At 36.2% G+C, this 24,798-nt stretch overlaps 1 protein-coding gene across 3 annotated transcripts in view; it reads left to right on the top strand.

Annotated features, from left to right (window-relative positions):
* Nucleotides 1–7,640: 7,640 nt before the first annotated feature.
* The window catches only part of LOC114042576 (scavenger receptor cysteine-rich domain-containing protein SCART1-like), a 53,071-nt gene continuing 35,913 nt past the window's right edge, over nt 7,641–24,798 (top strand). For all 3 annotated transcript variants that reach the window (XM_027861261.1, XM_027861260.1, XM_027861259.1), the window contains exons 1-4: nt 7,641–7,766; nt 19,548–19,868; nt 20,685–20,981; nt 22,590–22,904. In XM_027861261.1, coding sequence (XP_027717062.1) covers nt 7,700–7,766; nt 19,548–19,868; nt 20,685–20,981; nt 22,590–22,904 — 1,000 coding nt within the window. In that variant the 5' untranslated portion in view covers nt 7,641–7,699. The remainder of the gene's footprint in view (nt 7,767–19,547; nt 19,869–20,684; nt 20,982–22,589; nt 22,905–24,798) is intronic.

Below are 24,798 nucleotides of genomic sequence, written 5' to 3'. Positions count from 1 at the left end.
TCCTCCCTTCTATCACCACCCCCACCCCTTTCTGTTATCCCCTTTCTTTCCTACTTTCCTGTAGGGTAAGATAGATTTCTATACCCAATTGAATGTATATGTTATTGTTTGAGCCAATTCTGATGAGACTGAGGTTCACTCACTTTCCTTCCTCTTCTCCTCCATTGTCAAAGCTTTTTCTTTTCTCTTTTATGTAAGGTAATTTACCCCATTCTACTTCTCCCTTTTTCTTTTTCTCAGTACTTTTCTCTCACCCCTTAATTTTATTTTTTTTAGATAACTTCCCTTTATACTCAACTCACATCTGTGCCTTCTGTCTATACATACTCCTAGCTACCTTAATAATGAGAGAGGTCTTATGAGTTACAAATATCAACTTCCTATGTAGGAGTATAAACTGTTTAAACTTATTAAGTACTTTATAGTTTTCCTTTCCTGTTTACCTTGTTATGCTTCTCTTGAGTCTTATATTTGAAAGTTAGATCTTCTATTCAGCTCTGGTCTTTTCATCAAGAATGTTTGAAAGTCCTCTATCTCATTAAATAAACATTTTCCCCCTGAAAGATTATACTCAGTTTTGCTGAGTAGGTGATTCTTGGTTGTAATCCCAGCCCCTTTGCATTTCAGAATATCATATTCCAAGCCCTCAAATCCTTTAGTGTAGTAAGTGCTAAATCTTGTGTTATCTTGACTTTGGCTCCACCTTACATGAATTGTTTCTTTCTGACTGCTTGCAGTATTTTCTCCTTAACTTGAGAACTCCGGGGTTTGTCTATAACATTCCTGGGAGTTTTCATTTTGGGATCTCTTTCAGAAGGTGATTGGTGGATTCTTTCAATTTCTATTTTAGCCTCTGGTTCTAGAATATCAAAACAGTTTTCCTTGATAATTTCTTGAAAGATGATGTCTAAGCTCTTTTTGGATCATGGCTTTCAGGTAGTCCCACAATTTAAAAATTATCTCTCCTGGATCTATTTTCTAGGTCAGGTTTTTTTCCAATGAGATATTTCACATTGTCTTCTTTTTTTCCTTTCTTTTGGTTTTGTTTTATTGTTTCTTAATTTCTTATAAAGTCATTAGCTTCCATTTGCTCCATTTTAATTTTTAAGGAATTATTTTCATCAGTGAGCTTTGGACCTCCTTTTCTATTTCGTTAATTCTTCTTTTTAAGGCATTCTTCTCCTCATTGGCTTTTTGCACTTCTTTTGCCATTTGACCTAGTCTGTTTTTTAAGGTGTTATTTTCTTCAGTAATGTTTTTATGTCTCCTTAACAAGCTGTTGACCCTTTCCTCATGATTTTCTTGCACCACTCTCATTTCTCTTCTTAATTTTTCCTCTACCTCTCTTACCTGATTTTCAAAATCCTTTTTGAGCTCTTCCATGGCCTGAGACCAATTCATATTTTTCTTGGAGGCTTTGGATGTAGGAACTTTGACTTTGTAGTCTTCTTCTGAGTGTGTGTTTTGATCTTCCTTGTCACCATGATAACTTTATATAGTGAATTTTCCCCCATTGTTTATTCATTTCCCCAGCTTAATAATTGACTTTTAAGTCTTTCTTAAGGTAGAGCTCTGCTTCCAGGTTGGAGGGTAAACTGTCTCAAGCTTCAACGATTTTGTGGAGTTGTTTTCAGAGATACTTCTAGGGACTTGTAAGGTTTCAGTTCTTCCAAGGTGGTATGATCTAAGGAGATGTTTTTATTACTCTCTTGGCCTGTGCCCTGGTCTTTGAGTGACCACAAGCCCTGGAATTGTGAGGAAGGTCCTCTTTCTACTGTGGCCACAAGCTCTGGTACGCTAATGTTCCTCCTTGCCCTGAGACTGCCACCCAGGACTGCAACCCGAATCCAAGTACGGGCAAAACAACAGAGTCCTGCCTCAATGCTAGTAAAGAGACCCTGTAATCTTCTTCTGAATTGTTCGACCCCTTTACTGTCTATGGGCTGAGCGCTCTGGAAGCCCCTGCTGTGGCTGTTGCTGGAGTGGGGCTATGCTGGTGGGGCCGGGGCTGTGCTGGTGCAGTCTGTGCTAGGCTACGTTCCACTTTCACCCTGGTGTGACGAACCTTTCCTGCTGACCTTCGAAGTTGTCTTTGGTGTCTGCAGGCTGAGAGGTCTGGAAACTGCCACTGCTGCCACTGATTCAATTGCCGTAAAGCCTGCTCCAGGTTTGCTAGGGCCCAGTTTGTGCTGGTAGCCTGTGCTGGACCATACTCCTCTCTCACCCTGATGCAACAGAACTTTCCTGCTGACCTTCCAAGTTGTCTTGGTCTGGAAACTTATTTCGGTTCATCTTTGTGTGGGTTCTGCTGCTCTAGAATTTGTTTAGAGTCATTTACAAAGGTATTTGGCGGGGTTTGGGGGAGAGCTCAGGCAAGTCTCTTGCCTTTATTCTGCCATCTTGGCTCCAATCTGTTTAAATGATTTTTCTGGAAGATCTCATGTTCTTCATCAATTATTCTTGATAATATTGTGTTGCTTGTATCTCTTAAATAGAGAACAATTTTGCATGTGATCATTAACTACTCTAACGCCATCATTAGAGTATTAACAATAACATGGTGCCTACTTTAAAATAGATTTTGCTCTTTGGTTTATTGTGTATACTGAAAGTACAGGAAAATAAAAGCCACTCAGATTGTCCAGATGATGAAGAGGGACTTTTTATATGTTCACAGCAGATGACTAAGCCGTGAATGTAGAACTGAATGAAAAATCTTTGTGCTACTCAATAAAGGAAACAAATGTTGCAATGTTTTCAGGATTATTATTCAATAATTATCAAATCAACATTGAATTGCTCTTTGCATACCAGGGACTTTTTGGTAGATTCGTTTTAGTCCTCAAACAACCTATTACTTTCTTGTATCTATAGATTTTTGAGTAATGCAAATTGTGAATACTTTCTGTAAAGTACATAAGCACCCAGTTGGTCTATTTTTCAGGGATCACTGTTGTTCTCATCTACAGTAATTATTATGTGATGCTTTCAGTTAAGGAAGATGGGATCAAGTTTTAGTGACAAGAGAAGCTGGTAAAGTGCTTTTTAAGCAATTCATGCACCATTGTGAGGCATCTGAGACAATAATTGAAGGACATTACCTCGCTCTCCTATTTTCAATATTTTTCCCAGAGAAGTTAAAGTTTTAGTCACCTCCCTTGATGTAACTTCTGTTGTTCATTATGTTGACAATCTACAAGCTTTCTGTTTCATGTTCGACCCAACTTATGATTTTGTGGTGTTAGACTTCTTTTAATCATGTGGATGGCCAGAAATTTTCTACATCCTCATTCATAGGCTCTCTTTCTTCTCTAATTTCTTTTTGCTTTTTGTGCTTCTATGATACAGTTTTTGATTGTAAATTATTTTTTTCTTCATTCTGCTTTGATTCCTCTTATTGCTTTAAACTTTTGTCTTTCATTTTAAATTATTGATGAAGAATATCAGTGATTTACAATATATCTTATTTTCTTTATTGCATTCTCTATTTTTCTTTTTCTTTTTCTAGCCTTTAATCAGTTGATATGATATTCAAGTTTTCTACTGCATGCTAGTTAGATATTAATGTCATCTCCTAATGTGTTTCCACAGGTCCTCAATAGTTTTCTCAAGTTGCTTCTCTGCTGGTAGTGTTTGACTTTCACCCCTAGAATTAATCCTGAATAGCTTGCCCATGATTAGTACCATGGCAATGGCTGCAACATATTCTGTCATATGCAAGTCCTGAAATGATTTTATACTCTCTGTCAAATATGTGTGAGAATGCCTTCATTTCATGTAGTAGTAGATAGTAGATAGTAATGTTTAAAATGTTCCTTTTTTGGTATAGTTCAAATATTCATTGGATTTGTGTCATTAAACTAAAAAAGAGGGGGCAGCTAGGTGGCACAGTGGATAGAGCACTAGCACTGAAGTCAGGAGGACCAGAGTTCAAATCTGACCTCAGACCAAACACTTGACACTAGCTATGTGACCCTGGGCAAGTCACTTAACCCCAATTGCCAAAAAAAAAAAACCAAGAAAAAAACCCCCAAAACCAACAAACAAACCCAAAAAAACAAACAAACTAAAAAAGAACTCTTTAATGTTACATTCCAAATCTGTTAATTTCATTTCTGAAACTATTTGAAACATAGGCATTATTTTTACTTTCTGTTTCACCATTATGTATTCACTTCTGGAGTTAGTATTAAGTAGAGATTTTCTATGCCTTCAGGTTCTTCATCTTTTCTCTCTTTAACTTTAAGAAACTCCTTAGTTCCTGCTCTTGTTCTATTTAATATGGATTTAGAAATGAAGTTATTTCTATGATTGTCCTACATTGATATGAAATGCGAAACTTAGAGCTGAGGTATAGCTGATAAAAATTGTATGAAGCTTTTGTCTATAACTGGGAAGAGCTGTTTCTTTTATTATAACACAATACTGGTACATAATAAAAGCATTCCATCTTCGGTACATTTCATGTATACTCCTGGTTTGCTCAACATAGTGGTCAGTGTCATATTCACCAAAATATCTCCACAAAGTCAAGTATTGGTATTTATCATTTGTTTGCATGTATCTTACCTTCTTTGGGCACTAGAATAGGAAAGAATATCACTTACTTTGCTGCTTTCCACATTAAGTTGATTATCATGATGGTTTCAAGTAGGGCCACCTTACAACCTGATGCCATTTCATCTACTTCTTAGATTCATGAGAACAGTTAAGCCAATAAAGGCAATAACCTAATAAGTGGTATTACCAGAACTCAATTGTCTTTCAAGGTTTCTTACAGGCCTTCATGACTACTACAAAGGTCTCGGAGCTCAGAGGACCTGCTATCCATTACCCTGTCTGATATTCATGTACTTTGACATTCTTCGTCCCCAAGACCTGTAACGGGTTGGACTTAGAAGAGGTTATTGTTGTTGTTGTTATTATTGTTTCATTGTAATCTTCTTTAATGAGAATCAGAAAGAATTGGCCTCAGGACAAATTGCTATCCTGCTAGCATTCTTTTTTGGGTTGTTGTTGAATGTTCCATGGCCTTTTGCACAAATGGATAAAGTACTTTTGTACCTGAATAAAATTATTAGTCTAGATCATAAACTCATCTGTTTCCATCAACAGATATGCACAATAGTCACTTTTTCTATGCTACTTTGCTGACCTAATAGTGGTTGAGTTCATGTAGATGTTTCATATTTGAGTCTTTCCTTGGATCTTAGTCATTTTTTAAAGGCTCTATCAGGAGATGAATAAATAGTGCAGTACCTTGCACATAGTAGGTGTTTAATAAATGTTCATTGACTCCCTGATTATGTATGCTCATTGACCAGCTCTTATGATTGTTTTGTAAAGTGATATCTGTTTATTTCAAAAATATTTCTGTAAGTTTTTGACCTGTTCTTCATATTCTCTAAAAATGTCTATCAATCCCCTTCCTTCTTTTGGTGAGGAAAAATTTTCATCTTATTGTAGTTGCCTTAGAAGAGTGGACTCTATGTTTTGTTAATATCGTATAAATTTTCTTTAGGATAGTTTCCATGTCTATTACAATCCATTTTACAGTCTGATAATATATGTGAAGTTGATTATTATATGAGGACTAATTATTTAAAATATATTTTCCTATTCAACTTTGATTTCAGGATGCCCAAGTCTCTCATATTCAGTAACTGCCTTTTCTTTAATGTTTTTATATTTGATATGTTTTGCCTGGAAGAAACAAAATTATTTATAGATATTGCCTTCATCCATGGATTCAATATGACCTTGCATTCTAGTCTTAAGTCTCCATCTTTCGTTGGTGTATGTCAGAGACCTTATGGTCAAGTCCAAATGACTTTTAAAGATCATTTGAAAAAAAATTCCACGAGATAAAAAACTTTTAATGTGTGTTTTTTCCCCCATATTGGAGCCATATGACTTTGTGGCTTCCATATATATTAAGTAATTAATATGATGTATTAATTTCATTTCCTCTTTACTTTGGAAGTCATACTTAGTTCTATTTAGAAAGATGATAATGGATTTAAGGCTACACAGAACCACAATGGGCTTAAACCATCTCCCTGAAAAATATCACATTTTATATTAATTATTCTTGACATTTTTGTGTTAGTGCAATAGCTTTCTCTATGGAAATCAAATACTTTATTATTCTCATTCTACTTGGACATATTTTATTTATTTACAATATATGAATAAGTCACGAGTGAGGAACTGAATCAACAGCTTTGTGATAATCAACAAAGGAAGTATAAGTATTATAGCTGCTTTTGGGTAGCTTATTCAATAATTATTGAATTCATTAGTTGTTCTTTATTCTTGGCATACCTTTTCCCCTCCTCATCCAATATATTGTTTTATTTAAATATTTATTATTTATATTGTTATTATGCATATCATAAGTAACATCATATATAATAATATTATTTAAAATAGCAACAATAATATTATAATTTTTCTCTTGTATCCTTCATAGCACCTAGGATGATACTTGGACCCAATAGACATTGAGTCAATGTCTCAAGATTGAAATTCTCTAAAATGTGCATTTTCTTGTAGAATGACAGTGTTAACGAATGAAGAAAACATGAGAACCATAGGAGGTAAAGGTAAGGTCTTAATGAATGTCACACAGGTATTCATTGGCAGAACCTGGATTTAAACACAGGTTCTTTGGTTCCAAATTTCGTATTTTCTCTAGTGATAGTATGTTCTGTAGCTAAGATGTTTGGGCAATGGATGCTTCCTTTTCCTTTTGAATGTGTTGATAGGTAGATACAACTCGTATCAACAATGTCCACTATTGGTTGGATTGTAGTTTTCTGGTTAGATATGAAAAAGAAATGATATTGACATGGTATATAGGAAATAGTTTCTGAAAAAAAGTAAAGATGAATGACCACATATCAAGGCCATTTTAGACAGGATTGATGCTTTGAATAAGTCTTGAGATAGATGAACTATAGTTCATAGAGGATCACTATATTGAGAATGGGAAAGAAACTTGGAGATCATCTAGCCTATTCCTCTCATTTTACAAATATGGAAACTAAGGTCTATTGAGAAGTGATTCCCTCACAGGTAGTAAATGTCAAAGTAAAGATATAATTAGTAGTTTTAATTGTACAATTGTGTGAATCTGTGAATAAGAGAGGGAACAAAAGATGGAGACTGAATAGAATCAAAGTAAGGGATTAGATAGTTAATTTTATTACATTATGATTAGCATGAAAAAATACTACCCTGGTTAGAGATGTGATTCAAGTTATGTGCCTTTATTTTCCCATGTGATTTTTGCCATCATTTTATAAAACATTTGCTAATAATGTTCCTTAGATAGGTATGTTTTTTTGAGAAGGATCTGTGGAGAGAACCTATAAGAATGGAATATGTGTGTAACTGTTTAGCCCCCAGTCAGTGGGTTATCAGTGTGTAGAGGAAACCCACAATAACAGGGCCTCTTTACTCATATATGGTGCTATTTGGGGCTGATGATCCCATTGGCTGTTTGGCTGCACTAATGACAGATGAAACCGTCTGATAATTTCTGTAAAGGGAATTGGGGTTTCCAATGGCCTCTACTGTGAAGCCGTTGTTAGTATTTGTATCTGTGCATTTGTTTCCCAGAATGTAATTTTCACTCATCACCCCCAGTGAAGTCTGTTAGAATCTGACAAAGTAAACAGAGTAGGTCAGGTGGGCCATGAAAGTGGTTCTCCATATGCTGGGACTTGGGCCTTTCCTCCTTGCTCTCTGGAGAGTTTCTGTTGGTAAGTGTCTTCTTTATGGAGCATGTTGTTTATACCTCTTGAATCCCTTTTTTGTGTATTTTTATGTTTTATAGCTATTTGTGTATGGAGTCTATCCCCTTACAAGTTGGGAGACTTGTTAGAGTAGGGATTCAGTCTTATTTATTGCATATCATTCTCAGACCCCCACCTCCCCACCTAATATTATCTGGTGGTAAATGCTTAATTCATATTTGTTGAATTGAATGGAATTCACTGGTTCCAGTTCTATTTCCAGCATTCTTGTTGAGATCCAAAGGATACCTTGCAGAAATCTAAAAAGCAGTCTCTGAACACATTCTGCATTTTCTTTCTTCTGAGTCTTTGATCTTGAAGTCTCTTCCCATGAAATTGATACTAAAGTTCTGCTGATCTTGTTTTGCATTGCTTTGTATGTATTTTTCCATATTTCCTTGTATTCTTCTTGTCACTCCTAAAATATTTCCTTACTTTAATATACTACTACTTACTCAACTCCTTGCCTACTCTTGGACATAAAATCTATTTCTTGTCTTTCACCATCAAAAATAAACTCTGAGTATATATAAATATATACATTTTTTTATGATATCTTTAGAATAAAATCCCACATTGGTTTCTATGATCGTAAGCTGTTACAGCTGAAATGGAACCTTATACATCATCTAGTATAACTGTACTTTATAGATAAAGAAAACAAGGCCCAGAGGAGTTAAAAGACTTGTCCAAGGTCTTGCAGGTAGTGATGGAGGTAGGATTTGAACTCAGGTCTTTGACTGCAAGAGTATTTATTTTATTATATATCTTTGTGATTCTAATTGCACACTGCCAGATTGTGCTTTAAAGAGTAAATATTAGTCTATAGTCCCACCAACAATATTATACATAATCTGTATTCCCATAGCTCCACCTACATTGGATTTTATTTTTGTTTTTAAATTTGTTCTTTTGGCTAAATTAGTGAAATATAATATCTTAATCAAGTCTTATTCCAGTGTCTCATGGTGGCTTGGAGGTGAACCTATGTTCTTGAAGATTATGATAGTGGATTTCATTTTGGCAGACCCTACCAAACTACAAAGACCTTCAGTGTGGGCTTGATGGTGGACAATATGTACATTAATTATCTGAGGATCAGAATAGCTAAGTTCTAAGAAGGTCATTACCAGTTTGCCTACAGAGTTATACATTTTTTTTCCATAACAGCAACTTATGAAGATTACCTCAGTATTGAAAAGCTGTGTTCTTTTTCAGTGAAAGGAAGACCTGATCCAACAAAATCCTTGATACTTTAAGTACTGATATATAAGGGGCATCTTAGGATTACCTTATTTTTTCTGATTATTAGAGAATTTAAACATTTTAAAAACTATTTATTACCAATTTGTACTTTATTTAAATAATTACATATTTATACCCCTTGACTATTTTTTCCCTTTCGAGGGTATGGGAATGGGAGAGAGATGCCAGGCCTTTAAATATTTTGCCAGATGCTTAATGCCAGACCATTAAATATTTTTCCCCAATATGTTTTTTCTCCTTATTTCAAATATTTTCTTTTTGTCATGGAAAATTCCATGTCTTTCCAAAAATGGAATTTAGTCGTTTTGTCATCAAGAATTTCTTCTTTTGGTCCATGATAAACATTTTTTCCATAACAAAATCAAATATATCATTCTCTTTTTTTCTTTATGTGTTATTGTTTTGTATTAGATCACTGGTTGAGTTTTAATTTGTTGTAACCTAAGTGTGAAATATAGATTTAAACCCACATTTTACTATAGAGCTATCCAATTTTCCCCTAATTTCAGTCCCCGTTGTGTTGTAGTCATGAATTTATCAAACTCTGGACTCCCATACGTTAAAGTCAATTGGCATACTTTCATTGTGCTAGTTCTCTATTTTTTTTACCCTATATAATAAAAATTTAAAAATTTACTGCTTTATGATAACATTTGGATATCTGGTCAAGAGAGTACTCCTTCAAAAATATTCTTCAGAGTCCTTGATATTCTTTCCTTTCTAATTTTCCTTTTGAATTTAGTGATGATTTTGTTCAATTGAATGAAATAGCCTATCAGTATTTTTATTGGTATTCCATTAAATTTATCAACTAACTTGGTGAGTGTTAACATATTCCCCCTATGTTTGCTTGACCTAACTATTCCCTCCATTTGTTAAGTTCTTTTTTTGGTTTTTGCCACAATTGTTTGGGAATTGTTTTTGTAGAAGTCTTGCATATCTCTTGATTAGCTAGCACCCAAATATTAAATTTTGTTGTTTTTGCAAAAAGAAAAGCTCCAGAGATCTTTCATGGATTTTTGATGGAAAATCAGAGGACTTTACATTCATAAAATTGCTTATATATGAATTAGTTTTTTCCTGAGTGCCTTGAGTTTTCTGGTTATAGAATCATGTTATTTTAAAGTGAGTGTATTTTATCTCGGCTGTCCATGTTTATTGCTTTAATTTCCTCTGATTCCTATGCCGATTCCACTTTGACCATTTCTTCTAATATGGGTGGTAGTACTGGATAGCCCTACTTTAAACTTGAATTTAGTAAAATGCTTCTAATATTTCTCACTTTTAAGTAATTTTAGCTCATAATTTTAAATGTATAATTCTTATCATATTAAGGAGAACTCTTTCTTTTCCTATTTTTTTTAAACATAAATGAGCACATATTTTATCAAGGACTTTTGTTGTATCTAATAATATTTTCATGTGCACTGTTTTTCTTCTGCTTGATTTTTTTATATCATTCCTTTTTCTGATTTTAAACAAATGCTTCCCTAGTACTTACACAGTGCTTGGGATGTAATGAATACTTAATAAATGCTTTTTTTTTGGCTGACTGACTCTTACATTACTCTTTGTCATAATTAGTATTTTGAGGGGATTGGAGTACAATTTTATGTTATTTATAAGCACTTTATTTAGTATCTTTGCATGGTTCAAATGCAAGATATTTCTACCTACATGACCTTTGGCAGCTCATTTTTTTTTCATTGCTTAGTAAAATGTCTAACACATAGTAAGGGGTTGTTATTCAGTCATTTCCAGTAATGTTCAATTCTTCACAACCCCATTTGGGGTTTAATTGGAGTGGTTTGCCATTTCCTTCTCCAGTTCATTTCACAGATGAGAAAACTGAGGTAAACAGGGTTAAATGACTTGCCCAGAGTCATACAGCTTGTAAATGTTTGAGGCTAGATTTGAACTGAGGTCTTTCTGGTTCCAGGCTGGGCACTCTATCCACTGTACCACCTACCTGCTCCAAACAAGGGTTTACCAAGTGCTTATTGAGTGATTGATTAAAACAAATAGAATCTATTTGTGGATTTATCTGATCCTGGTGCATTTTTATAGGATTGATCTTAAATAGCCTGGTATTTATCCTTCTGAGACTAGTCTATTTATGTTTTCCACTTTTTGGTTTTATAACTTTTTAAACTAACCTATAAATGATCAATCGTTTCTTTTAGATTCTAAAATTTATTAGTGGAAAATAGGTAGAAATCTTTGATAACTTTTAAAAAATGACTTTTGCCCTTGTGATCATAACTTTCTCATTCCCAAACTTGGTAATATGGATTTTATTTAATTTTAACTAGCTTTTCTTACTAGATCTTGCTTTTATTTACCACTTCAATTGTTTTCTTAATTTAAATCATATTAGTCTCAGGTATTATCTGAGGTAGAAGCAGGCAAGTGACACAATGAATAGAATGCTGAATTTGGCATTAAGCTCTTATTAATTGTGTGACTCTGGGCAAGTCATTTAACATTCTTCCTGCCTTAGTTGCTTTATTTGTAAAATGGGAATGACAATAGCCTTAGCACCCAAGGCTATAGTGAGATTATACTTGGAAGGTACTTTGCAAATCTTAAAGTGATATATGAATGTTAGCTATTATGATTATTATTTTCATCTTTTTCTCTTTTTCTGTTGTTGCTTTATTCCTTTCTTAAGTTTTTACAATGAAAAATCAAGTTATTGATTTTAAAAGACCATATAGGATTCTCTGCTGTAAAATTACCTCTAAGTATTGCCTTGATTTCATCCTACAGATTTGGAAATGTAGCTCATCTATTTTCATTGTCTTTGATTTAATCTCCTATATTTATAATTTATTTTTTCACCCAGGAATTATTTAATTAATTGTTCTTTTAGGATTTTTTTACTGGTTTTTTTCTTTTACTCATGATATTATTTACTACCAACTTTATTGATTATTATTTATAAAACTAGAATACAAAATCCATTTTTTCTATATTTACCTATGTCTTCTTCATGACCAAGGACATGATCATTTCTGCGCACATTTCATTTATCCTTGAAAAGTGTATATTTGTTTTTTTACATTAAATTCTCTCCATGTATCTATCAGATCTATGTTTAAAAATACTCTTTCAAGCTCTGTAATTTCACTAATCTTTTGTTGGGTTTATCTTATTTTTGTAATAATGTGTTAGTTTCCCACTAATATTGTTTTTGATGTATTTAGTTTTGTAAGTTCTTGAGCTTTTCACTGGTTAATATCACTACAGAATTATTAGTTGCATATTTTAATACTCCAAAGGATCTCTGTTCTTATCTCTATGCACATTCCCTCCATTTGTGAGTACTATGGGCATCCCCTTTCCATTTGTGATGAAGATCATGACAACCTATCATATGAAACTCTCATCTATGCCATAGATGATATTTCCAATCCAATGTTCAATGTCTTGAAATCTCTTGACATCAAAAGGATGCTAAAAGAATACATGAACTATTCTCTTTTCCCGACTATATGATTGCCTCATTTTCTTTTTTATGGCACATTTCTTTAATGATATCCTTTATACCACTATTTTGCATAATTTTTGCAGTATTTTGCAGGAATTAGAGGGCCTGGCTTAACATCCTTGGTTTGCCACTTGCTACCTCTGTGCACCGGGGCAATTTAGAATCTTTGTGAGTCTCAATTTATAAAATAAGGGGGCTAAACTAGATGACCTTTTAAGGGGCTTTCCAGTTCTAAATCTATGATCCCATGATTATTCTATAATTTCCATTGCTCTCAGAGTGAGACTAAACTTTAATGATCAGGAGGCAATACTATTCCATGACTTGTGCCATCTAATGTTATCCAAAAATTTGGTGTCAAAGTGATAGGTCAAATTAGTGGTTTAATTCATTTGTTATTAATAATCAAGAGGTCATCAAAGAAGGTTATTTCTTTTCTTAAATCTTTCAAGGGACATTATTTAGCTAGATACTTGGGTTCATTAAAATAATGGTGTAATTTTCCAAACTTGATTTCCTTTTCTGATGTGAAAGACTCAGGTGATTATTTATTTTGAGTGTGTATCTAAAATATACATACTAACACATAATGTAGTTTTTTATCCAACTACATATCACTGTCTTGATAATTCTTCATCCACTTAGTTTTTCTTGTGTGGATGATAGAATTAAACTTTTGAATGATTATGATTTTATGTGAGTTGGGTGCTGAATGTAATTCTCAAACAAGAATTTCTGAAAGTCCCTGTCATCTATATGGAATTCCTCTTTGACTCAGGCTCTGTATTAGATCTTTTCTGTGACAGTGGCTAATGTCTATGGCAAGCATAGATATTCCTATTTATTTATTATTAATAATCACAAGGTCATCAAACAAGATTATTTCTATATATCTTTCAAGAGACCTTGTATATTTATCTAACTTTCAGGAACATTGTTGATTAATTGCTTAATTCCATTCAGTAATTAGGGGAAAAGGTAAGGTTGTGGGGAGGCACCAGGAAAGGCCTCTGTGCAAGGCTCTGAAAATATAAATAGAAAAAGTGAGGATAGTTCCTGCAGTTCCCACATACAAGTTCATAGACTCCAGATTAAGAACACCTGCGGGCTAACAAAATACTAACTAAACTGCTCTCTTCCAACAAGATTTCTTCCATGAATATGTCAAATTTATGTATTATTCTTTGAAAAATATAAAAGCAGAAATAATTTTCTTTGGTGACCCTCAGATAATTCATAGCAAGTGAGGCATAAAACAGGGTAATATATGCTCACTTATATTGTGAGTCTTGCACTCAAGGGTTTCACATGATACTTAGAGGAAAAAACATAAAAGAGAGTTCAGTTGGCAACTGTAGGACAGATGACAAGGCCCACAGCTTCCTAGGTCAGATGACCATGATGGAGTACTGCAGGGTGGAGAGGCAAGTTACATGGAAAGGTTTGGATGACCTTAGGAGGCAGTGGCAGGGTAGATGGCAAAGTCTGATGTTCCTCCACCCAATTGGAAGGAATAGAGCTATTGACTCCAATCTCATCCAAGTTCTGGGACCAGTCAAGTAGCCCTATAGAAAGCAACAAGTGAGAGTGCCTCCAATAGGGATGAGTCTTCCCACTGTCTGGCCAACCCAGATAGGTTCTGTGATGACCAGGAGCCAGGACATGGGTAAGGGGAGAAAACAAGGGTACTCCTGGGGTGGCCAGTATTCCTGCAGCCTGGACCATCCTGAACTTGTCACAGAAAGTCTTGGGGTTAAGGCAGGGTGAGTCCCTGCCCCTAAGAAACTAAGATTCTCTTGAGTGGAAGATCATTTACACAGAGAAGCAAATGCAATATATATATATATAGCATATAATTTATATATAATTTATTATATATAAATATAATATAATATAAATGTATATAATTTATTTTGTATATATGAAATATGTGTGTTTGTATACCTATATATACCTATACATACATATATACATATACATATACATAAAGAGAAAGAGTCTGGCATAGTGGATAAAGAGCTAGCCTTGGAACCAGGATGGATGTAGATTCAAATCTTGCCTTTGATACTATTGCCTGTTTGACCCTGGGCAAATCACTTAACTTTTCATTGCCCCAGGTATCTCTTTAAGATTATAAGTTTTAGAAAAGGTGTTGACTTGCTTTTGTAGAAAATGTTTCCTCATTATTGTTCAATCATTTCAGTCTGTGTCTGATTCTTTATGACCCCATTTGGGGTTTTTGTGGCAAAGATATGGGAGCAGTTTGCCATTTCCTTCTCTAACTAATTTGACAGATGAGGAAACTGAGGCAAAGAGAGTCAGGTGACTGGCCCAGGGTCACACAGCTAGTAAGTACCTGAGGCCAGATTTGAACTCAGGAAGATGAATCTTCCTAACTTTCGTCTTGGCATTCTATAGGATGCATCACCTAGCTGCTGTTTCCTCATTAGACATTCTTCATTATCAATGAGTTCTGATCTCATCCATCTCAAATCCAGGTGACAGTTGATCTGGGTCTTAATGGGAGTCAGACATTCCAGAAGAGATAAGGAACAAGAACTTTCCTGGCATGGGGAATAGATTGTTCAAAGGCATGGAGATGGGAGAGAGAGCACTATGTCTCTTGAACTAAAGTAGTCTAGTTTGGCTAGATGTCTATGAGATGGAATGGTTTAGAGCCATATTGGGAAGGGTATTAAGTGCCAGAGATATTTCTATTTTTTTATTTTATCCTAGAAAAAAATAACACATAATAGACTGGATGATGACTCGTTGGGGATGTTGTCAGAGAATTCTTATTCATGTATTTTAGAAGACATAGCATCTGAAGTCTACTCTAACTCTGAGATTCTGTGATTTCATGAAGGGGAGGGAGGGAAAGGATAGGAGGAAAACATAAGAGGAGGACAGGAATATATTGAGTTATGGACAGAGGAGATGAAGTCAAATGAGAGGAAGACCAAGTCACAGAAATAGGAGATGGGGTCAGACAGACAAGAGATTACATTATAGTAGAAGGTGGAGGAGGCAATAGGGTCATAGGAGAAAAGGCTAGGGAGACCAAGGGGACTGGGCAGCAGAGGTTCTTGTGACTAGGTCATAGTTCTAGCTACCCTTTCCTCTTGCTGTTGCATGGGTGTTATCAGCTCTAGGAGGCAGCATGCTAAATTTGACAGAATAATAGGGGGAGTACTCGTGTAATTGTCTGGCTCTTTTCTAAAAGGATGATCTCAGAATCCGGGAGCCTGAGGCTTAATCCTTTTCACCACTTTACCCCGCCCTCATCTGTAGGAATATAACTTGGTCCCCTTCAGTCTCTTCACTGATCTGGCCTAGACCTGGAGCTTGGATTTCACTAAAGGCTGAATGGAACTAAGACAGCTCTTGGTCTCACCATATGCATGGAAACCCTTTTTCATTGGTACTCTGAGTTAGATCTGCTCCTTGACAGTGGTGAGGTTTTACAACTATGGTGAACATATATTGCCTTGTGTTATGCTTCATTTACTATTGCTAATCAGAGTATCACCAAAGAAAATTGCTTCTGCTTTTACATCTTTTAAAGAATATTGCATGAATTTGACATATTCATGGAAGAGATGTTGTTGGAAGAGAGCAGTTTGGTTGGTATTTTGTTTGCCTTCAGGTGTTCTTAACCTGGGGTCTGTGAACTTGTTTTTAAAAATATTTATTTTATGTCTTTAAAAACATTATTCTGAGAAGATGTTCATAGGCTTCTCCAGACTTCCATTAAGCAAATAAAAATAATAAAGCCCTTAGCATAGAAAATCATAGTTATATGTTATATATTATACATACATATATATATACACACACACATACATATAAGATACTTTTAAGTTAATCCGTCCCACCTACTACTTTCTCTATCTTGCCATTGAGCAAATTAAAAAAAAATGCCCTTAATACAGAACTGCAAAACAAATTCTCACATTAACCACATCTGAAAATGTTTATCTCTTTCTGCATTTAGAGCTCCTCGTCTTTCTATCTAGAGGTGAGTGGCATTTTAAGCATCATTTTTTTGGACTCTTGCTTTATTATTGCTTTGCTATGGACTTTAAAAGTTGTTTTTCTCTATAATGTTACCATATAAATTGTTCTCCCAAGGGTGCTCACTTTGCTCTGCCTCTTTTCACAGAGGTTTTCCCAGTTTCTTCTGAAATTTATAACCTTCTGGAATTATTTCCAAATGCTTTCCAGAATGGCTGAATCAATTCACAGTTCCATCAGTAGTATACTAGTGTGCTTGTTTTCCTACAGATCCTTCAGTATTTGTCATTCTACTCTCTTGTTATCTTTGCCAGTCTAATGGGTCTGTGGTAGAACCTCACAGGTGGTTTATTTGAATTTCTCCAATTAGTCATGATTTAGAACATTATTTGGTATGGTTGTTGATAGCTTGTATCTTTTCACTTGAAAATTGACTATTCTTGATATTACCACATTGATTCTTTTTTTTAAGGTTTAACCTGCTTTATTAACATTTTCTCCATCATTTTCTTAAATCTAGACCATCAACAAAACAACAAATCAAGCTCTTGAGTTATAGTATCAGATTTCTTAGATGTAAATGTGCACACTGAAAATTTAACTACGAGCACACCCCTGCCCGTTCCTTTTTTTGGGGGTAATTTTATTTTTTAAAATTAATTTATTTTGAATTATCAACAATCACTTCCATAAGCTTTTGAGTTTTAAATTTTTCTCTCCCTCCCTTCCCACCTCCCTCCCCAAGACAGCATGCAATCTGATATAGGCTATACACATACATTCCTATTAAACATATTTTCACATTAGTGATGTTGTAAGGAAGAATTAGAACCAATAGGAGGAACCACCAGAAAGAGGAAACAAAACACAACAGAAGAAAAATAATAGCAAATAGTATGCTTCGATCTGCATTCAAACTCCATAGTTCTTTCTTTGGATGTGGATAGCATTTTCTGTCATGAGGTCTTTAGAGATGTCTTAGATCCTTCCATTGCTGAGAAGGGCTAAGTCTATCAATATTAGTCATCGCACAACATGGCTGTTACTATGTACAAAGTTCTCCCGGTTCTGCTCACTCCACTCAGCATCAGAGCATAGAAGTCTTTCCAGGTTTTTCTGAAGTCAGCCTGTTCATCATTTCTCATAGCACAATAGTATTCCATTACATTCATATTCCACAACTTGTTCAGTCATTCCCCAATTGATGGGCATCCTTTCAATTTCCAACTCTTGGCCACCACAAAAAGAGCTGCTGTAAATATTTTTGTACTTGTGGGTCATGTTAGCTCTTGATGACCACCACATCCCTTTCTAAATGATTGTGAAATATGCCCTTAGTAATGACTAGAACTTTGCTGGAAATTGAAGTCAAGTTCTTTGGTCTATCTTCTAAAGATTTCACCTTGTTCTCTTTTTTGAAATGTAAAACGGCATATGTCTATCTCCAGTACTGTGGATTCTTCATGATTTTTCAAAGATCGTTGATATTTGCTCAGTAATCACCTCTGCCAAAAACTGTAGAAAAAGTCATTAGTAAAATTTAACTCTTTGTCTCTAATAATATTACTCAAAAACATCCCAGAATGACAAGCAGTTGATCGGGTTTATAACATAGAAACTCTAAATATTTGAGATATTCTGCACAAAATAAAAGAAACAAAATATGACCCAATGATTATCATGGGGCAGAAGCCAATGACCTGGCATGCAGTATCCTGTGAAATAATTTTTGACCCAAAATAATATTTCTCCATATTAGTCATTTCCTCCTTAATATATTTTCTGGATCTTTCTCAGTATCTTTAAATTCTAGCTTCAGTTCTTTACACAATTAAAACAAATCTACATGCTTCTATTTTTTCAACATTTTTGATCACGATTAATAATTGGTCAAATTCTTTAAGTGCCTCTCTCATCCATTTAAGGGTGTCTCTGGATGTCTTACATCATCCTTTCTCCTTCTGTATTGTTACTGATGCTTTAGCTGTCTCACACCACAGTATTTTTATTTTATTGTATTAGTGCTCTTTCATTTTGCTTATTTTCCTTCTTTGTGATTTTTAGTGATCATTTTTGGTTTCAATTCAGTTTTCTTCTATTTGTCTTTAAAAAAAAAGATTAGGAGGTGACCAACTCCTGTAGCCTCTAAACCTAACTCTGTGCCTGCTAACAATTCATTTTACAGATATGGTAAGTGATGGGGTTCTGACTTTTGCACAGCCTTTTGCTCAGCAACAGTAGATGCTCCAGCAACAAGATAGGAGGCGTGAGCCCCTCTTCTAGGTAATAGCTTACTAAGCTTGCGGTTCAACGTATGCAATGATTAGATCTTGTGCAAACAGCTTTTATGATTCCTGAAATTGTTTTTCTTGCTAAAAGACCCTTGCCTCCAACAGTATGTGAAACCCACATCCACGCTCATGTTCCTAACGCTATCCCCCGCCAGGAAATTGTACAAGAATTTGCACGATCTGCACCATCAGCTCCTGGCAAACTCCTCAAATCCATTTATAAATATGCCTCTTTTAGCTCTGCATGCTGCAGGTCCTGTAACGACTAAGCCCGCCCTGCTGTGCGGAATAAATCTTGCTCTGACAAAGAGACAAACTTACTCTCTGAAATTCTTTTCCGAGCGACCCCGAATCCAACCAACATACCCGTCCCTCCTCGTCAGTAACTAAGGTTTAGAGAAGTTGTGACTTCTAGGTTATACAGTTAATAAGTGACAGAATCCTGGTCTCCTGACTCTAAGCTCAATTCTCTTTCCTTTTTTCATCTCTGTCTCTCCCCGCCACCCCCTTAACACACACTCTTGACCACTTGAAGAGCAGGTTCTGGTCTGAGGACATGGCCCTATTTTAACAGAAGTATTATCATTTGGTAATATGAAAGGGGAGATTCCAGAAAAGATGATTTTACTTCAGATTTTTCATGCTATGGATATTCTATTTTAATTAATGTCTCTTTATTTCCAAAAGGAGAAGCTGTGATGGAATTGAAACTGGCATTCAGGCCAAACCCCTGTGATGGAGTAGTGCTGGTTAAGCACCAAGGGTCATGGGGTTTTGTGTGTAATGAAGTCTGGACTCTGGCGGAGGCCTCTGTGATCTGTCGGCAGCTGGGCTGTGGGTCTGCAGTCGGCGCTCCCAAGTATGTTCCTTTGCCTGGAGAGAGTCTCCAGCCACGGCTTCATGGTGTTTCCTGTAAAGGCAATGAATCAACTCTCTGGGATTGTGATCTTGAGGAATGGAGTCAGAAAAATTGCTCCTATGAATGGGTTGTTGTAGTTCTTTGTTCAAGTAAGTCAGCATATTATTCACTTTTGTAAGAAAAAAACCTCTTTGGGTAAAAAAAATCAATCTAGTTGTTCTTGGGTTATCTATCTGTCTATTTATCTATGTATCTATCTATCTATGTATCTATCTATCATCTATCACTAAGCCATTTTTACCACTTCCTTGCAGCACATGGGAAAATCCAGTGGGGACTGTCCTAAAGAAAAAGAAACTGAAAGCCCTTAGATCCACTTGCTCATCAATTGGACTCAATCATCCCTTCCCTTGATCCCAGTGAATGCAGAGCAGAGTAGGAGTAAGAATGGGGATGAAAAGAGTAGGCTCAGAAACCCTAATGTTGAACAAGCAGAGGTCATGTGAGGTAGAACTTGTACTAAACAAATATTTGTTGAATAAATTAAGAAAATAATGAACAAATAAATGAGTCAAAGTAACTCCATTTTAATTGAAATTCACCATGAAGCCTTTCACTCTCCACATTCCCCCCCCCCCCCACAAAAGCAGAAACCACAGTAATAAATCAATTTGCACAGTGTTGTTTGGGGTTTGCCAGCACCACCTACTGCCTAAAAGTGACCCATCATTGAACCACTCAACTAGGTTTTCTTCAGAGTTTGTAAACAATATTCCAATGGTAACTTCTTGATGGATGCTGAAGATGTTAGCACTAGAGGTTCTGTGACAATCGGGTTCCCAATATTTGGTTGACCAAAGCAGATAAATGCAGAGCCCCAAAATACTCATATGAGAACATGGTTTTAGACTAGGCAGTTGCTCTGTGCTGTCTGCTCTCTCTTACCTGGATTGGTGCTTTTACAGATGGAACCTTTCGGGAAATCAGACTGCTGAAGGGGAACAGTCCCTGTGCTGGGCTTCCAGAGATAAGAAATGAGAAGGGCTTAGATAGATTGTGTGGCCTCCACATGGAAGAGGCAACTGTATTTTGCCAGGAGCTACAATGTGGCCCAGCTGTTCAAGCTTCCAGAAAAGGTTTGGGTGAAACCCAGAAATACATGACTTGTAATGGGACAGAGTCAACAATTCGAAATTGTAGGTTGAACAATAAGTTCCGGAGTGGCTGCCAACTCCAGCTGGATGATGAAGTGATCTGTGCGGGTAAGTTCAACCAATTATTCTCAGTGATTGTTTTCCCTCTCCCCCCATTATGAAATATGGTTCTAGCAGTGTGTGCCATTTAAGAACAGAATAAAAAAAGGCAAGGAATAATAGAATAGCCTTTCATATTAAGATTACATGCTCATGTTAAGAAATCTGGTTGTTCGTCCTTCGTTCTTGAAGAAGACCAATGACATCATGAGAGTTGTGTATGGATTGGATTTAAGTGAAGCAGCCTCACTCTCTCCTCCAGAGTCATCAAATCCAGTGACAAGACAAAAGTGAAGATGACTGCCCTGTTAGGAAATCTGTGAACCTAATCAACAGAAGCATGATGACATATTGGGGTGAGAATCAATGGAGGGAAGATAGGAAAGTGACATTGTGCACTGCAGACCATCCGGACAGAAAGTAGAAATAGATGGGGACTTTAGGAAACAGGTCACTTACTTGGTACACAGAGGCATGAGATACACACATGTACATATATGTATAAATACACATATACATATATATGTGTATATGTATATATATATTAAGGAAAGACCACTTTTTTTCAATATCTGTCCAAACTTACAGTTTTTTACAGTTATTTAGTTCTTCAAAAGATGGAGACAATGACAAAGGAAATGGCTATTACAGATCTGATTCTGATCAACAAAGGCAAATTAACTATGTTCAGCGATTTCAAGTTGCCCAGATCAGATGAACTTGATCCTACTCTACTTTTGTGCAGTTCTAATTGTTAGGAACTTTCTCTTTACATCCAGCTGTGATCTATTCTCTGCATCTTCTACTCCTTGCCCCTCATTCTGCTGCCTGGGACCAAGGAGAAGGCAAATCTTTTCTCCCCACTGCTTTTCAAATATGGAAGATGACTAATATCTCCCACAGGGCTGGGGTCCCTATTTCCTTCAAGTAGTCCCCACATTTTCACACCATAGAAGTTTCTGGTTCGCTCACCATTTTTGTCACCTTTCTCCAAATTGTTCCAATTTGTTAAATGATACATTTGGAAGAAGGCTCAGCAAAGATTAAAGTAATTCTGTCTTCCTCCCATTTTCCTGAGGCACTTAGCGTGTCACCTTTCCCCCTCTTTCATTCTGTTTTCCCGTTATACTTTGAGTAGAAGCTTTATTGTCCTTTTAGAGTATATAATGCTGAATGACAGCACAGTGCCTTGTACTTGTCAGGTACTTAATAGATACTTGTTGAATTGAATCAAAGAGGGAGGAAAATAAGCATTTCTATAGTAGCTCCTATGTGCCAGGCACCATGCTAAGGGTTTTTTTTTGTTTAAACAAATATCTCATTTGCTCCTCACAATAACTCTGCCAGGTAGTAGCTGTTATCCTCATTTTACAATTGAGGAAACTAAAGCAAATGAAGGTTAAGTGACTTGCCTAAGGTCACACAGCCAATTGGTATATATGAAACCAGGTTCGAACTGGTCTTCCTGACTCCAGATCCAGCACTCCTATTCACTTCACCACCTAGCTTCCCAGACATGACTCCTAGACAATGCATTGCTGGGAAAGGGAAACACCACTTAGAAATAACTACGAGGCAGGTGGGTTTCCTTATTAATGGGGCTGCTTCTCTGCCCAGAACACACAGAAGTTCGGCTCGTTGGAGGTGAACATCACTGTGCGGGGCGCCTGGAGGTGAGACGAGGCCTGACGTGGGGTACGGTCTGTGACTCAGACCTTGACCTCCAAACAGCCCATGTGGTCTGCCGGGAATTAAAGTGTGGAGCAGCTGCTTCTATCCCAGGAGGAGCACATTTTGGAGAAGGCTCTGGCCAGACATGGAGGGAAGTCTTCCAGTGTGTAGGGAATGAATCCCTGCTTTTTCATTGTCCTCGAAAGTTGCAGCAGAAGGAGTTGTGTGTACACAGTCAGGATGCTGGGATCAGGTGCTCAGGTGAGGTGGCAGGAAAAACCTGCTTCATATCTGTTTATACTGTGTCTTCATGCACTGACTGGCCTTTGTACTTGTATTGTTCTAGGGTTGTATCTGCATTTTGTCACCTCCACAAACTTCTTTTGCATGTTGCTTAGCTGGGGCTGGGCAGTACAGTGAACAGTGTGTAGCATTCAGTGTCCGAAAGATTCCAGTTCAAATCCTGCCTCGGGACACTTACTACCTATGCAACTGTGGGGAAGTCATTTACTTGTCATAGCCCCAGTTCCCTCATTTGTAAAATGAAGATGAAAATAGCACATACCTTCCAGGATTATTGTAGGATCAAATGAGATAACAGATGGGAAAGTGCCTTGCAAACCTTCAAATACTATATAAATGCTAACTATAAAAATTAAATTATGTAAGCATTATATAAATGTTATTGTTAGTTTTCAAACATGGGTTCTGTGCAAGGCTCTGTACTAGGTACTGAGGATTGGCAAGGGTAATGCTGTCTCCTGCCGTCTCAACTGTGGCAATTAAAAAAGGTTTGAGAGACATAGTTTCCAGGTAATTTCATCATTTTTATTAATAAGACCAGCATGTTTATTAATAAAAGGATGGTCATTTGGCTCTCTTAGACCAAAGACCCCTCATGGGGGTAGGCTCACAGTTTATATGCCCTTCAAAGAATACCTGTCCCTGAAGGGTACCAATCAGCCTCTGGTTAACACAATGGGAGGTGGGTTATATTAAAAATGAGGGTCTTGGGTGTTAACCTGAAAGCTGGTTAAAGAGACAACAAGCTAGATGATAAGTAAATCCATATTGTTTATTCCCTTAAATTAATGACATGTACAAGGAGCCAGAGCTTTAACTCTGACGGAATCAAACAATTTTAGGAGAACATTTAAACCCTGACTCAGGATGTCTGTGTTACTCAAAAAAATATAGCCTCCATATTTTTTTTTAACATATAGCATGGGAAAGGAAATTTCTTAGTTGAATAGGTTGTAAATACAATAAAATAGGTGAATGTCAGAGTGTCAATTGAAATTATAGATCCAGGATATCTGTATTTCCCTTATATAACATATGTCCATAGGATTCCAAGATAAGAAAAGTCCCACTATTTAAGAGAGTGTCTGGTCCCAGGTATCCTGTCCTTAGTGATCACAAACAGGAAGAATGCTGGTCAGCTTCATCTGGTCCTGTAGTTGCCGACAAAGGAAGGGGCATTTTTAGTTCACTCAGAGAGAAAAGATTAATTCAGGTTTTTGACCCTTATTGGGGCTCAATTGATCTTAAATGATTATTATTTTCTCCTTTTGGTCAAAGATAAACTGAAGGCTTCACCTGTAGACCAAGGAAGGTGTAGGACAAACCTTCCTCCTCTTCCTCAGGGTGTGGAAAGAGATGTCTACTTGGAGCAGGGTCTTCAGATGATGTCGGAGAACACATCCAGAAGTTGGCAGCTGTGGGAGTAGTCAGTAGAACTGATAGGGGCTCTTAGAAGACGTATGAGTAGATAACTGAAATAAAACAGCGTAACATAGGTCCTTATTTAAATACACATAGAGATGGTTCAGGGCTAAATTCAAACAATACAACAGTTTTCTCATAATTCACAAAATTGCATTAAGTCCAGGTACAGATTAAACTACTTAGAGAACTCACAATGGACTAGTTTTGAGAAGGGAGATTTACTTGTCACCAAGATAACCAAGAAAACCTTAAATATGAACCATAAAAATCAATGCAATCATTATTACCAATGTTAATTAACATTAAGTTCCTTGTATACCAGTAATCTATTCCCCAATGTCTATTTTAACAGCACCTTTTGAATCCCAGATGTCTCATGTACAATAGGTTTTATTCTTAGGCAGTTCAAAAAGGGAGTTCTGCTTCT

Source organism: Vombatus ursinus, unplaced genomic scaffold (genome assembly GCF_900497805.2).
Source record: "Vombatus ursinus unplaced genomic scaffold, bare-nosed wombat genome assembly UNPS02014601.1, whole genome shotgun sequence".
Classification (NCBI taxonomy): domain Eukaryota; kingdom Metazoa; phylum Chordata; class Mammalia; order Diprotodontia; family Vombatidae; genus Vombatus; species Vombatus ursinus.
This window is presented reverse-complemented; position numbering and strand designations above follow the sequence as displayed.